General features: G+C 42.6%; 1 protein-coding gene and 1 long non-coding RNA gene across 4 annotated transcripts; one reads left to right on the forward strand and one right to left on the reverse strand.

The window, feature by feature from the left end:
- The first annotated feature begins 1,649 nt into the window (after positions 1 to 1,649).
- On the forward strand, positions 1,650 to 12,085 carry LOC115129324 (uncharacterized). 2 transcript variants are annotated; one of them, XR_003863650.2, is made up of 6 exons: positions 1,650 to 1,804; positions 1,915 to 2,005; positions 2,100 to 2,172; positions 5,411 to 5,472; positions 5,769 to 6,381; positions 6,895 to 12,085. It is a non-coding gene; the product is annotated as an uncharacterized LOC115129324 (long non-coding RNA). The 2 variants fall into 2 exon arrangements; XR_010463928.1 differs by having other exon boundaries at positions 1,654 to 1,804; positions 5,769 to 12,085.
- LOC115129322 (heterogeneous nuclear ribonucleoprotein A/B-like) lies at positions 8,798 to 12,064 on the reverse strand. Of its 2 annotated transcripts, XM_029659546.2 has the most exons (8): positions 11,814 to 12,064; positions 11,259 to 11,427; positions 10,957 to 11,115; positions 10,721 to 10,852; positions 10,385 to 10,475; positions 10,095 to 10,268; positions 9,916 to 10,001; positions 8,798 to 9,477 (listed from the first exon to the last, which is right to left on the reverse strand). In XM_029659546.2, exons 1-7 carry the CDS (start codon positions 12,062 to 12,064, stop codon positions 9,931 to 9,933), a joined length of 1,047 nt encoding a protein of 348 aa, XP_029515406.2. In that variant the 3' UTR covers positions 8,798 to 9,477; positions 9,916 to 9,930. The 2 variants fall into 2 exon arrangements, with proteins under 2 accessions (XP_029515406.2, XP_064874585.1); XM_065018513.1 differs by lacking the exon at positions 9,916 to 10,001.
- Positions 12,086 to 12,651: the final 566 nt, after the last annotated feature.

Raw genomic sequence — 12,651 nt, forward strand, 5'->3', positions numbered from 1 at the left:
TAGTTAACTAATATAACGTTACTGTTTAAAAAAAATACATTATCAGGTTCTGGCAACCCAGCTAGTAGGCAACTATTTTGGGATGTTATCAAAGCCAAGAAAGTCTCAAATCAAAAATAAGAGTGCTTGGTAAACCGACTAGCCAGAGACTTCCAGTAACGTTAGCTCAGTCCTCAATATTCTGATTGAGCTAGATTATAGTTAACGTTGGTTACTAATGTAAATATCAACTAGGCAAGCCAGACCTACAACAAATGTTATGACATTGGATTGTTGCATGCTATGAATAAATAGTAGCAATATGGGGATAGCTAGTTTACAAGCAACTTCCAAACAAATGAGTTAAGTTGGTCATCAATAACCCAAATACATCGCTAGCAGCGAATGCTTGCTGCAAAAGGCATCTGACAATGATTAACGTCACAGGTTGCAAGCTGTGGCAAACTAACGTTAGCTAACTAGGCTGTCCGTGTTGGCTTACACATTGTTGTATCACCTTTCAAATACAGTCACTGGGATCTCCACAAGCATGTCTAGCTAGCTGTCCAGGTAACAGTAACTAAGCTAGCAAGCTAACTCTAGCTAGCATGAACAAGCAGCAGCCCGTGGAAGTGACCGTCCTTCACGGTTACTGCTAGATGTGTAACAGTTTGTCAAATTGACGTCAAAGGTTTATTTTAGTTTACCCTAAGCCTTTACCTAAGTTTAACCCAAATCTCCAAATCTGTTAAGATGAATTATCCTAACCTGCTACGAATAGTAAATTCTGACATAAGGGTTTATGTAGATGGGATACATCTTATAATTCAGCTGTTTGCTAGCTTTTTAACTATGTTACCATGCTTACATATTTAATTGTCAAAGTACCTGAAGCCATTTTCCTAACAATATAATAATGTTAATTATTGACAGAAAACCCAGATTGTGCTTTGAAAACAAGCTAGCTCGATGATGAAGACGAATTTACCTGCCCACCGCGTCTCCTTAGCAACCGAAAGCAGCACCGGAAAGAATATGGCATTGCACCGAATATATAGCCATGGGAAGAAACCATTAAAAAGGGGTGGTTGAAACGTCTAAATGCGTGTATTTTTATTACACCAAATATTTTGTATTACAATCCATCTATGAATTAACTCTATATCTTCTCCAAAAAATAAAATTACATCTTCAACTTGAGAAACGTTCTGCTTTTGATGATTGAATATGAAAAACTAGCATCTTGCTGAAAGTACCTAGCGTATAACCACATATATATATTTAGTATAACCCTCCGGGAGGCGAGGGCGATGTTCTGGAAAACAAGACAAAAATGTAAGATTAAAATTAAGATCAAAACATTGAGTACATGCATTTTTCAGAGATAATAGGCCAGCAACATGTATTCTACCAATACTACAGCGTGTGCCCGGGAGATCCCAGCGCTACAAAAACATGTTTTGAACTCTGGGTAGTGTAGTTTGGAAGATTTTTGTTGTTGTTGTGATGATATGTGTGCTACGAACCATGATAACAAAAGCATTATTCCAGTTTTTGCATGGGAAATAACTAAAATGCTAGATTCCCCTTATACCAAAAGACAGACACTTCGTTTCTTGAAAACACTCCAATAGTAATAGCTACAAACAGACTGACGCATGCGTAGTTGAAAATACACATGAACGTAATGCCAATAGCGGAAAACACAAATCGAGTCTGTAGTTCCATTTAACTTAGTAGTGTAAAGTAAGCGAAAAGCAGTGGAGAGTGGCTTTGGAAACATTCAGTAAAGAAGAGCCTCTTGCAACGCAAAATAAACTGATTGGTATGTAACTGCATGACTTGAAGAAGATCAACCCTTGACGCTTGTAAACCAGGGTCACTGTAGTATGAATACATTGAAATGTAATTTGGGTGCAATTACGTCTTTCCTAGGTAGTCTTGCAGATTCTTAGATTCAGAGGACAGTATTTGTATGACGAGAATGGCAATTCGTATTTGGACTGTATCAGCAACGTTCAGCACGGTAAGAAACAAATCTATCGGTGACGTTCCTTTAAGGCATCTTATTGGCATATTTGATAATTATTATGTTGTATTCGGTGTATTTTGTGACACAGCGACAAAGGACACGATCCAAAGCCCTTTGAACATAACAGTACAACATAATCAACACAACAGTGCCTCCTAGTGGTAAGTGGATCGTTGTTGCACATATAGTGGGGTCACTGTCATCCCAGCATCACGCAAGCAGCCACGGTGCAGACGGAGCATCTGAAAGCCAATTCACGCTTCACGCTTCCTGCACGACATTATAGTACAGAATGCCGAACTCCTCGCTGCCACTCTGCCCGAAAAGCTGTGTCTTCTATTTTGTCAACTCAGGATAAGGCCACAACCTGAAGTCCTCCTGCAACATAACCCCAATGACATCTGCATAAGATATAGGAACAATAATGTAATATATATTGGTTTACAAGATATAGGAAGAATAATGTAATATATATATATATATATATATATATATATATATACACTGCTCAAAAAAATAAAGGGAACACTTAAACAACACAATGTAACTCCAAGTCAATCACACTTCTGTGAAATCAAACTGTCCACTTAGGAAGCAACACTGATTGACAATAAATGTCACATGCTGTTGTGCAAATGGAATAGACAACAGGTGGAAATTATAGGCAATTAGCAAGACACTCCAATACAGAACACTCCATCCAGAGCATGGAGGCGCTACCAGGAGACAGGCCAGTACATCAGGAGACGTGGAGGAGGCCGTAGGAGGGCAACAACCCAGCAGCAGGACCGCTACCTCCGCATTTGTGCAAGGAGGAGCACTGCCAGAGCCCTGCAAAACGACTTCCAGCAGGCCACAAATGTGCATGTGTCTGCTCAAACGGTCAGAAACAGATTCCATGAGGGTTGTATGAGGGCCCGACGTCCACAGGTGGGGGTTGTGCAGGACGTTTGGCATTTGCCAGAGAACACCAATATTGGCAAATTCGCCACTGGTGCCCTGTGCTCTTCACAGATGAAAGCAGGTTCACACTGAGCACGTGACAGACGTGACAGAGTCTGGAGACGCCGTGGAGAACATTCTGCTGCCTGCAACATCCTCCAGCATGACCGGTTTGGTCAGTCATGGTGTGGGGTGGCCGCACAGCCCTCCATGTGCTCGCCAGAGGTAGCCTGACTGCCATTAGGTACCGAGATGAGATCCTCAGACCCCCTGTGAGACCATATGCTGGTGCAGGTGGCCCTGGTTTCCTCCTAATGCAAGACAATGCTAGACCTCATGTGGCTGGAGTGTGTCAGCAGTTCCTGCAAGAGGAAGGCATTGATGCTAAGGACTGGCCCGCCCGATCCCGACCTGAATCCAATTGAGCACATCTGGGACATCATGTCTCGCTCCATCCACCAACGCCACGTTGCACCACAGACTGTCCAGTAGTTGGCGGATGCTTTAGTCCAGGTCTGGGAGGAGATCCCTCAGGAGACCATCCGCCACCTCATCAGGAGCATGCCCAGGCGTTGTAGGGAGGTCATACAGGCACGTGGAGGCCACACACTACTGAGCCTAATTTTGACTTACATCAAAGTTGGATCAGCCTGTAGTGTGGTTTTCCACTTTAATTTTGAGTGTGACTCCAAATCCAGACCTCCATGGGTTGATAAATTTGATTTCCATTGATAATTTTTGTGTGATTTTGTTGTCAGCACATTCAACTATGTAAAGAAAAAAGTATTTAATAAGAATATTTCATTCATTCAGATCTAGGATGTGTTATTTTAGTGTTCCCTTTATTTTTTTTAGCAGTATATATGTATATATTATTATATACAGTGGCAAGAAGAAATGTGAGTCCTGCATAAATTAGTGATACAATTTGATCTGATCTTCATCTTAGTCACAACAATAGACAAGCACAGTGTGCTTAAACTTATAACACACAAATTATTGTATTTTTCTTGTCTTTATTGAATACATAATTTAAACATTCACAGTGTAGGTTGGGAAAAGTATGTGAACCCCTAGGCTAATTACTTTTCCAAAAGCTAATTGGAGTCAGGAGTCAGCTAACCTGGAATCCAATCAATGAGATGAGATTGGAGATAGCTGCCCTGCCCTATAAAAGAACACACACAACATTTGAGTTTGCTATTCACAAAAAGCATTGCCTGATGTGAATCATGCCTCGAACAAAAGAGATCGCAGAAGACCTAAGATTAAGAATTGTTGACTTGCATAAAGCTGGGAAGGGTTACAAAAGTATCTCTAAAATCCTTGATATTCATCAGTCCACGGTAAGACAAATTGTCTGTGACTGGAGAATGTTCAGCATTGTTGTTACTCTGCCTAGGAGTGGCCGTCCTGCAGAGATGACTGCAAGAGCACAGCGCAGAATGCTCAATGAGGTTAAGAAGAATCCTAGAGTGTCAGCTAAAGACTTACAGAAATCTCTGGAACGTGCTAACATGTGTGTTGAGTCTACGATACATAAAACACTAAACAAGAATGGTGTTCATGGGAGGACACCACGGAAGAAGCCACTACTGTCCAAAAAAACACTTCTGAAGTTTTCAAAAGTGCACCTGGATGTTCCACAGCGCTACTGGCTAAATATTCTGTGGACAGATGAAACTACAGTTGAGTTGTTTGGAAGGAACATGCAAACCGTTGAGTGGAGTAAGAAAGGCATAGCACACCAACATCAAAACCTCATCCTAACTGTTTGGGGCTGCTTTGCTGCCTCAGGGCTGGACAGCTTGCTATCATCGACAGAAAAATGAATTCCCAAGTTTATCAAGACATTTGGCAGGAGAATGTAAGGCTATCTGTCCGCCAGTTGAAGCTAAACAGAAGTTGGGTGATGCAACAGGACAATGACCCAAAATACAGAAGTAAATCAACAGAATGGCTTCAACAGTAGAAAATACACCTTCTGGAATGGCCCAGTCAGAGTCCTGACCTCAACCTGATATTATTATTATTTTTAAATGATGTGGCTTGACCTCGACAGCGGTTCACACCAGACATCCTAAGAATATTGCTGAACTGAAACAGTTTTGTAAAAGATGAATGGTCCAAAATTCCTCCTGACCGTTGTGCAGGTCTAATCCGCATCTACAGACATTTGATTGAGGTTATTGCTGCCAAAGGAGGGTCAACCAATTATTAAATCCAAGGGTTCACATACTTTTCCCACCCTACACTGTGAACGTTTACACAGTGTGTTCAATAAAGACATAACAACGTATAATTGTTTGTGTTATTAGTTTAAGAGGACTGTTTGTCTATTGTTGTGACTTAGATGAAGATCAGATCAAATTTGAGGACCAATTTATGCAGACATCCAGGTAATTCCAAAGGGTTCACACACTTTTTCTTGCCTGTGTGTGTATATGTCTCCAACAGTTCAGAGGCCAATGATCTAGCATTACACTTGGAACCCAACATGAAGACATTGTGTTTGACCAGTAAGGTTTCTCAAATATCACACTTTAAACACATACTGTTCTGCTACCTTTTCAAATGCATGTCTCAATAGATTCTCTCTTTAAAGGTACACCTTCCCTCTTTTTCCCTATCCTCTTCCATATCATGGGCACCTGACTTCGCTTATCGATATGTCCATACAAGTTCTGGAAACTGACAGAACAGAAAGAGTGGCTTTACATGGTGTGCAAGAGGATACATATTGCATGCCTCTATTCTTTGGTGAGTGTGCTATAAAAAGCGGATACTGGCATTACACTCCACTTCATTCTTACAGGCCCCTGTAGCAGACACCTGTAGAGACGACCAACCCAGCCCAGACATATGCAGATACTGTGGAGGACGTGATAGACCAGGTGCACCAACAAGGTCGCAAGCTACAGCAAATACAGTAGTGCGTGGACGAGGAGAACAGAAGTCTACATTTGGACACAGAGCAGTGTGTAATGCTGATAGTGTAGTAACAGTGTAACAATGCTTATTAGTTGTGTTCTAAATCTATGGGTATACTCTCTCAATATGGACATGAACCACAGGTTTCACCGTTTTTCATTAAGTCGTTGCCCAGTCATCTTCTTGCCCAAACGATACTCAACCAAAGTAACAGAGTAGGTACTGCCTCGGAGCATACGATATCAGTGTACTATTATACTGTACCATTCTCTCATCAGCGAAGACTAGGTCCAACAGCCAAATCCTCACGAGTTAGGATCAAGGTCATTGTGCATAATAAAATCTTTGCTCTGTTGGTATCTCTCTACAGATATGTGTGCTCTGCAAGGGGAGTGTTTGTGGCAGACGAGGTGAAGACAGGTTTTGGGCGTGTGGGGAGTCACTTTTGGGCGTTCCAGCTTCAGGGTGATGACTTCTGCCCTGACATAATGACCAAGGTGATGGGTAACGGGCATCCCCTGGCATGTATGGTAACCATAGTGGAGAGAGCTGGGGCCTTCACAGCCAACAAAGTGGAGTACTTTCACAGTGAGAGACTAGTAGTTGCTGTTACTACCCATTTAAAAAAATGTTACCTTAATTTAACTTGGCAAGTCAGTTAAGAACAAATTCTTATTTACAATGATGACCTACCCTGGCCAAACCCTAACGACCCTGGGCCAATTGTGCACCGCCCTATAGAACTCCCAATCACAGCCGGTTGTGATACAGCCTGGAATCTTACCAGGGTCTGTAGTGACGCCTCTAGCACTGAGATGCAGTGTTTTAGACCGCTGCACCACTCGGGAGCCCCTATATATATTCTTAGAAAATAAGGTGTAGTGCACTAAAATGAATGTTGTACATTTGTTTACTGCACTGCATCTGCACAACCAATAAACCCTGATATGTGCAACTCAAATTAGGAGTCTCATCCCTAATCATGATTTGTGGCTTTCCTGTGACTGCAGTTTGGCAGACACCCAGCGTCAGTGGACGTGATTGAGGACCTGAGTGGGAACTCACAAGTTAGACACCTATTGGACCTGCTGACGCAGCTACAGACCTAACATCCAATCATTGGAGACATCCGGCAGGAGAATTATGGCCGGAATTGTGTTTAGGTAATGACCGTTCCTTGGCCCCAGGCACTGCTGACACATGCCAGATCTTGCAACACCTGGATAGGTATTTTACATATCAGCCAATCACATTATAGCAATCTGGTGTTTAAAGGCAGTCGAAGACTTTGCACGCAACCATTGGTTGATGATGCATGCAACTTCTGAGCAGGGGAACGCGCCCATGGTCTCTATAGTAACCATTGACTACCTACATAAGACCTTGCATTCTGAGATACTGGCTGAATAGTGGTTGTGGGCATGGAGATGGTCAGAGCTAATGGGCTGATTGTGGGCTTAAGCTTTTTCAAATAAATCTTAACATTACCTTTAAAAAAAAGGTGCATGCAGAAATATCCTTTCCTGTTTGACTGAAAGAGCACAGAAAGCCCCTGGGAGAACAGTCAGGTTTAATCCTCCCATGTGGAGGACGCAGAGCTGGTGGCATACAGGATACACCCCATTCTCACAGGTGATTGGAACACAAACCCTGCAGCCTTGAATGAAGCATATTACAGGACACTCAAATCAGTTTATTACTCACAGGTGATCGGAAGGTCCCACAGATAATCTTTGTCCCCCTAAACTACCGCAGTGTTCTCAGAACTGATACCTTTATCTGCCAACACAATATATGGGAATAGGGGTTGGACCAGGCTAATGACACTCACTCAACACCAGCAAAGCAGGTACAGCAGAATCTGTTGACAAATATTTATCCCCCCCCCCGACAAAAACTGGACAATGGAGACGGCTAAGGTTTGTACAACCCTGTAGAAATATTTAATTGCATCAGACAGTAAGATTTGGTCACAGTCAGGTAGCGGTGTGGATAGTGTCAAGTACTCTAGTAGATTAACTGTTAAAGTGCATTTCAGACATTTGGATTTCGTAAAGGTCCTTGCTAGTCAGCATCTGTGGGACATCCCATGGATCCCAGATAACCATTTCATAAAGCAGAGCACCAGACCTGGAGCCATCTTGGAGGAAGACAGACTGCAGACATAAGAAAGCCCATCTCATGGATCCATACCACAATTAAGGCTACAAAGCTAAATGATTTCACCTCTAGAGCTAACACGTGGAATTACTGCACGCTTTTGGTTCTGCATGAAGGACAGAAACAGAGCAATGCATCTCTACTAAAACACCATGCACTTTTGCTATGAAATGAAAACATTTAAAATACCTTGTGATGCTCACATTTATACTTGTGAAAATAGACTATGCCCCCACCACATGATAACTACAGAATAACAAAGTACTAAGAACTCAATGAAGTACTACTGATACAGTAGGAAAGAGATAATGGACATCAACTTGGAATGGACACTGGCCCAGGCAGACTGAAGAGAAGACACTTCCAGCTGATCTTGATAATTGCAACATTGCATGGCAACAGTGACTTTATACACAAGTATCAAAGGACTATTAATGACAAGCATAAGTGGGGTAGGAGTGCACTTACCAGAGGACTACTGTTATCACCTTATCCACCTAGAACCATAGCAAATACTGTAGTTACACTTCAGATCCATAGCGGGGTAAGATCCGCTAGCTCCGAAAGTAAATCGACATTTACGTAGAACGGCTTTCACCCCATTGACCGATTCCCTCTGCCAGCGAAGTATCTGCCACCGCATCCCAAAGAGGCATCCGTACAGAGCGATTTTAACCTTAACCAAGACAGGCCATTTAGCAGTACAAATCAGTTAACATTAGGTTTATGAATAATAACAAAAGGATCCACGTGTAATATAAACCAAAAGTTTATTTCTACCAATTTGCCCAAGACACTAGAGGAATGAGTTTCCAGTGAGAGAGGGAAGGCCCTCTTACATTAACAGGCTTGCGCTCGAATTGTATTGTTTGTAACACTAGTAGCCACTTTAAAAATGCAGACAATATGGGAGGGGGGAAAGACTCCTTAAAAGCCAAAAAAACAAATGCTGGTTGTCATCATCTACTAGCCAACTGCAAACATTCACTAGACAAGCTTACAATGAAACCTTTGATTAGTTTAATCCAGTCGCCTCACCCCACATCTGAAGCCATGCAACTCGCATCAAACACTCAGCATGAAAAAAAAAAAAAACTACAAATCTAGAAACACCAACAAAAGTTTATTTGAAAAGCTTACGAAAGCTCTGCTCCTGTTTGTTGGTAAGTCCAGCAGACATGTAAAATACGACCATACAATACATTATTCAAAAAGGTACCAAAAAGTACAGTAAAAATAACACTTCCATCTCTGGAAATGGACACAAAACAATATCAAATAAAAAGTGGAAGTGGCATTTGCTTCCCCAGTTCCTCACTTCATCTGTACATATGTGGCATGAGGCCAAATTTCTGCCAACTCCAAAGGAAAAGCCAGAGCCCATGTTCGCTGTGGCCGGACCATGGGTTTCTTTTTTCTTATTTACTTTAGACCTTAAGAGAGAAACATGGTGCTTACAGTTACTGAGCATATCCAAATGGCATTTAGTATCACATACATGGACACCATGATGTTTAAGAACTAGTATCTTTATTTAAACATTAATCACATTGCTCCAGAGGGGGAGCACATCAAAGGGGACATGACACCTAGCTGCCATACCCAGCACCCAATCAGAAAGGCCCTAATGCTTATGCTGGGGCAACCACCACCTCAACCCTTATTGATCAAGTAGTGTTTGTAGGGATGCATCTTAAAATGGTTGGCACATGGAATGAGTCCATTATTAAAGATTTCCAGACCCTCACCACCCCCCCTCATTAACAAACGTTTGAATGAGATCAGACTAGATGGGAGAAATTTTGGAGTCAAAGGCACAAATGGTTACAGTTAGATTGTCATATCACCATAGATGATGCAAAAATGCATACCTGCACTACATGTGATCAGTATGGCTTGTAGCTACTCTGGTGGCCTCCACGTCTTGGAGTTTTCCCATAGCCTGCATTGCCCTGGTCTGGAGGACAAGAAAGAAAAAGACTGAGTGTCTTCCGTACGACAAGGACCAACAAAGTTTCTCACATTTGTGTTTCGGGTGGTTATCGCTTACTGTAGTCGTAGCCACCCCCATAGCCGTATCCAGCGGAGTAGTCGTAGTTGCCATAGCCTCCGTATCCACCATAGCCTTGCTGTCCACCGTAGCCGTAGCCCTGGTTACCGTAGCCTTGGTTCCAGTAGTTGTTGTATCCACCACCACCACCTTGGTTCCAGTTCTGGCCCTGACCTGAGAACAAATCAATACAGGGACTAGATGCAGTCTTAAAACCCAAACTTCTTAGGACTGTGAAGTACAGTTTGCCCAGGTTAAATCAGCACCAGATGTTTGGTGTTAATACTCACCTCCACGACCCCTGCCCCGTCCCCCACCACCACGGCCACCATACTGCTGCTGCTGGTACACCTCTTTGGGCTGGGCTATTTTAATCTCACACTGGAACATACCGTAACATGAAAACTTAAGTCAGCCACAGAAAAAAACATTTGCAACACCCACTGCATGGATTTACAATGTGAGGGTTACATGTTCCCTGAGGAAACTACTAGAAAAACAACATTTACACGAATCAAAGGCTCCATTTGAAAGTGGGTGGGCAACATTGTACGTCCTTAATCACATATGTACAAAAAGGGACAGTGCACACGGCCTTGCAGTGCATTTGACAGATCCATTCTCACCTTGCTTCCACTGACGTTATGGAATTTCTTTTCTAGCACTTTTTTGACAGGAGTTTCATCCTTATACGTAATGAACACGAAGCCCCTTCTCTTTTCTGTTTTTGGATCCTGTGGAAGCTCAATCGTCTCAATCTGCATGTGAAGGGAAGCTTAAACAATTACTGTTAACACAGCACCAAAACCACCAAGTCAGTACTACCACACAACCAAAATCAACAGAAATGTGGATACTATACCTCTCCAAAAGTTCTGAAGTACTCCTGGATAACTTCCTTTTCCGTATCTGGGTTGAGGCCACCTACAAAGATTTTCTTTACAGGCTCCTTCTTCATGGCCATGGCCTTCTTGGGGTCAATCTGTCGCCCATCTAGTCGGTGTTCCTTCTGCTCGAGAACCTTGAAAAGAGGAAGAATAACTAGGAGAATGAAGGGCAAATAGTTGCATAACCACAGGGATGTTGCAGTGCTGTAAAACGTCACATGGAAACACATTGGCATGAAATATGCAGCCCATAAGTGACAGAAATGTAATTTCTTACCTTGTCTACACCAGCTGCCTCTTTGAAGAGAATAAAGCCGAAGCCTCTTGACCTGCCTGTCTGCTGGTCCATCTTTATGGTGCAGTCTGTCACCTCACCGAATTTAGAGAAATAATCTTTAAGATCTTTCTTACTTGTGTCCCAGCTAAGTCCGCCAACAAACATTTTCCTAGCAAAGAACAAATGAACACATTAAATATGGCAATTGATTAACACAAGTGCGCTAAGTGTTACGGAACATTATTTCTGCTGTAGGAAGGCTGGGCCTACTACAGCATGTCCAAAGCCATGCACGCCCAACAATTTTAATCAGAAAAAAACCCAATGTGCTATAATTAACAGATGGTGTATCTTTTCACTGTACGCGATTGTTTAAACGGGCGAGGGAGTGTTATTTTTACGCTGAATTCGCCCATCCCATAGAGACTAAAGGCCCATCCCCCCTTAGCACTGCACATGGCGCCAACAAAGCCAGACGTAACAAAGGAGCGATGCAATCCATTAAGTGCTCTGTCGAGATCGAATACAATATTTCGAATTCATTTCTACACTCACCCCGCGTCCTCCTCGCCTTTGCTGGCGTTGATCTGTCCGCCTTCCCCCTCCGAGGCACCATTTTGTGAATCTTCTCCCTCCCCTTTGCCTTCTCCCTCTAATGCAGTTTTATCTTCTACGCAGGCTTCGGTCTCTGCCTCGCCTTCATTCGGGGCTTCGGTCTCATCAGCGGGCTCGGCTCCGTTAAAATCCTCCTCGCCTTCATGGCCGTTCTCGGATGTTTCCATAAACTGTTGCTCGGTGTCTGACATGTTGTATTAGGATCCCTTGTCCTGCAAAGTGAAACATTGTTATAAAATGACCGGTTATTATGTAACCCACTCGCTGTACATGCTTCGCCATTATGCTATGCATACAGTCCCTCCATTTTGGCTGGCAAGATTGTCTCCCATACATTTACAGAAAGCCATGTTGCCAGAATGCAAGCGACGTACGGAAATCGACTCGTCGAATGCTGTTGCAATAAAGTGACAATTATTACACCCTCTGAAAATAAAGAGCAGCAAATACTGTTTATTAAAAAAATAAATAATAAAATGTATCGCACAGATAAACCGCTAGCATGAACCATAGTATGACACCGTTACGTAATGCTAAGGCTGCACGATCTAAGGCTTTACTTAAATAGTACAACTACATTTACATAAAAAGCGAAAACATTTACGGTACTTACACAAATAAAATAAATTGAAAATAATCTCTCCAAATCGCCTAGTGACAAGACAACCAGCAAACGCTCTCCAAGATGGATTCTTCCATACGACGCCAAGCCCTCGTTGGTTTTATAGTACCGGTTAAAAAAAAACGACCTTTCATTTAGGGTGCCTCTGATTTGATC

Source organism: Oncorhynchus nerka, linkage group LG5 (assembly GCF_034236695.1).
Source record: "Oncorhynchus nerka isolate Pitt River linkage group LG5, Oner_Uvic_2.0, whole genome shotgun sequence".
Lineage (NCBI taxonomy): Eukaryota > Metazoa > Chordata > Actinopteri > Salmoniformes > Salmonidae > Oncorhynchus > Oncorhynchus nerka.

Excerpts from the sequence above, each read along its gene's own strand:
- LOC115129322 (XM_029659546.2), bottom strand. The coding sequence starts at position 12,064 with ATGTCAGACACCGAGCAACAGTTTATGGAAACATCCGAGAACGGCCAT. Across the intron at positions 10,853-10,956 it reads ACTTCAGAACTTTTGGAGAG|ATTGAGACGATTGAGCTTCC; the intron begins GTATAGTATCCA and ends CTTCACATGCAG. Across the intron at positions 10,269-10,384 it reads ACGGGGCAGGGGTCGTGGAG|GTCAGGGCCAGAACTGGAAC; the intron begins GTGAGTATTAAC and ends ATTTGTTCTCAG.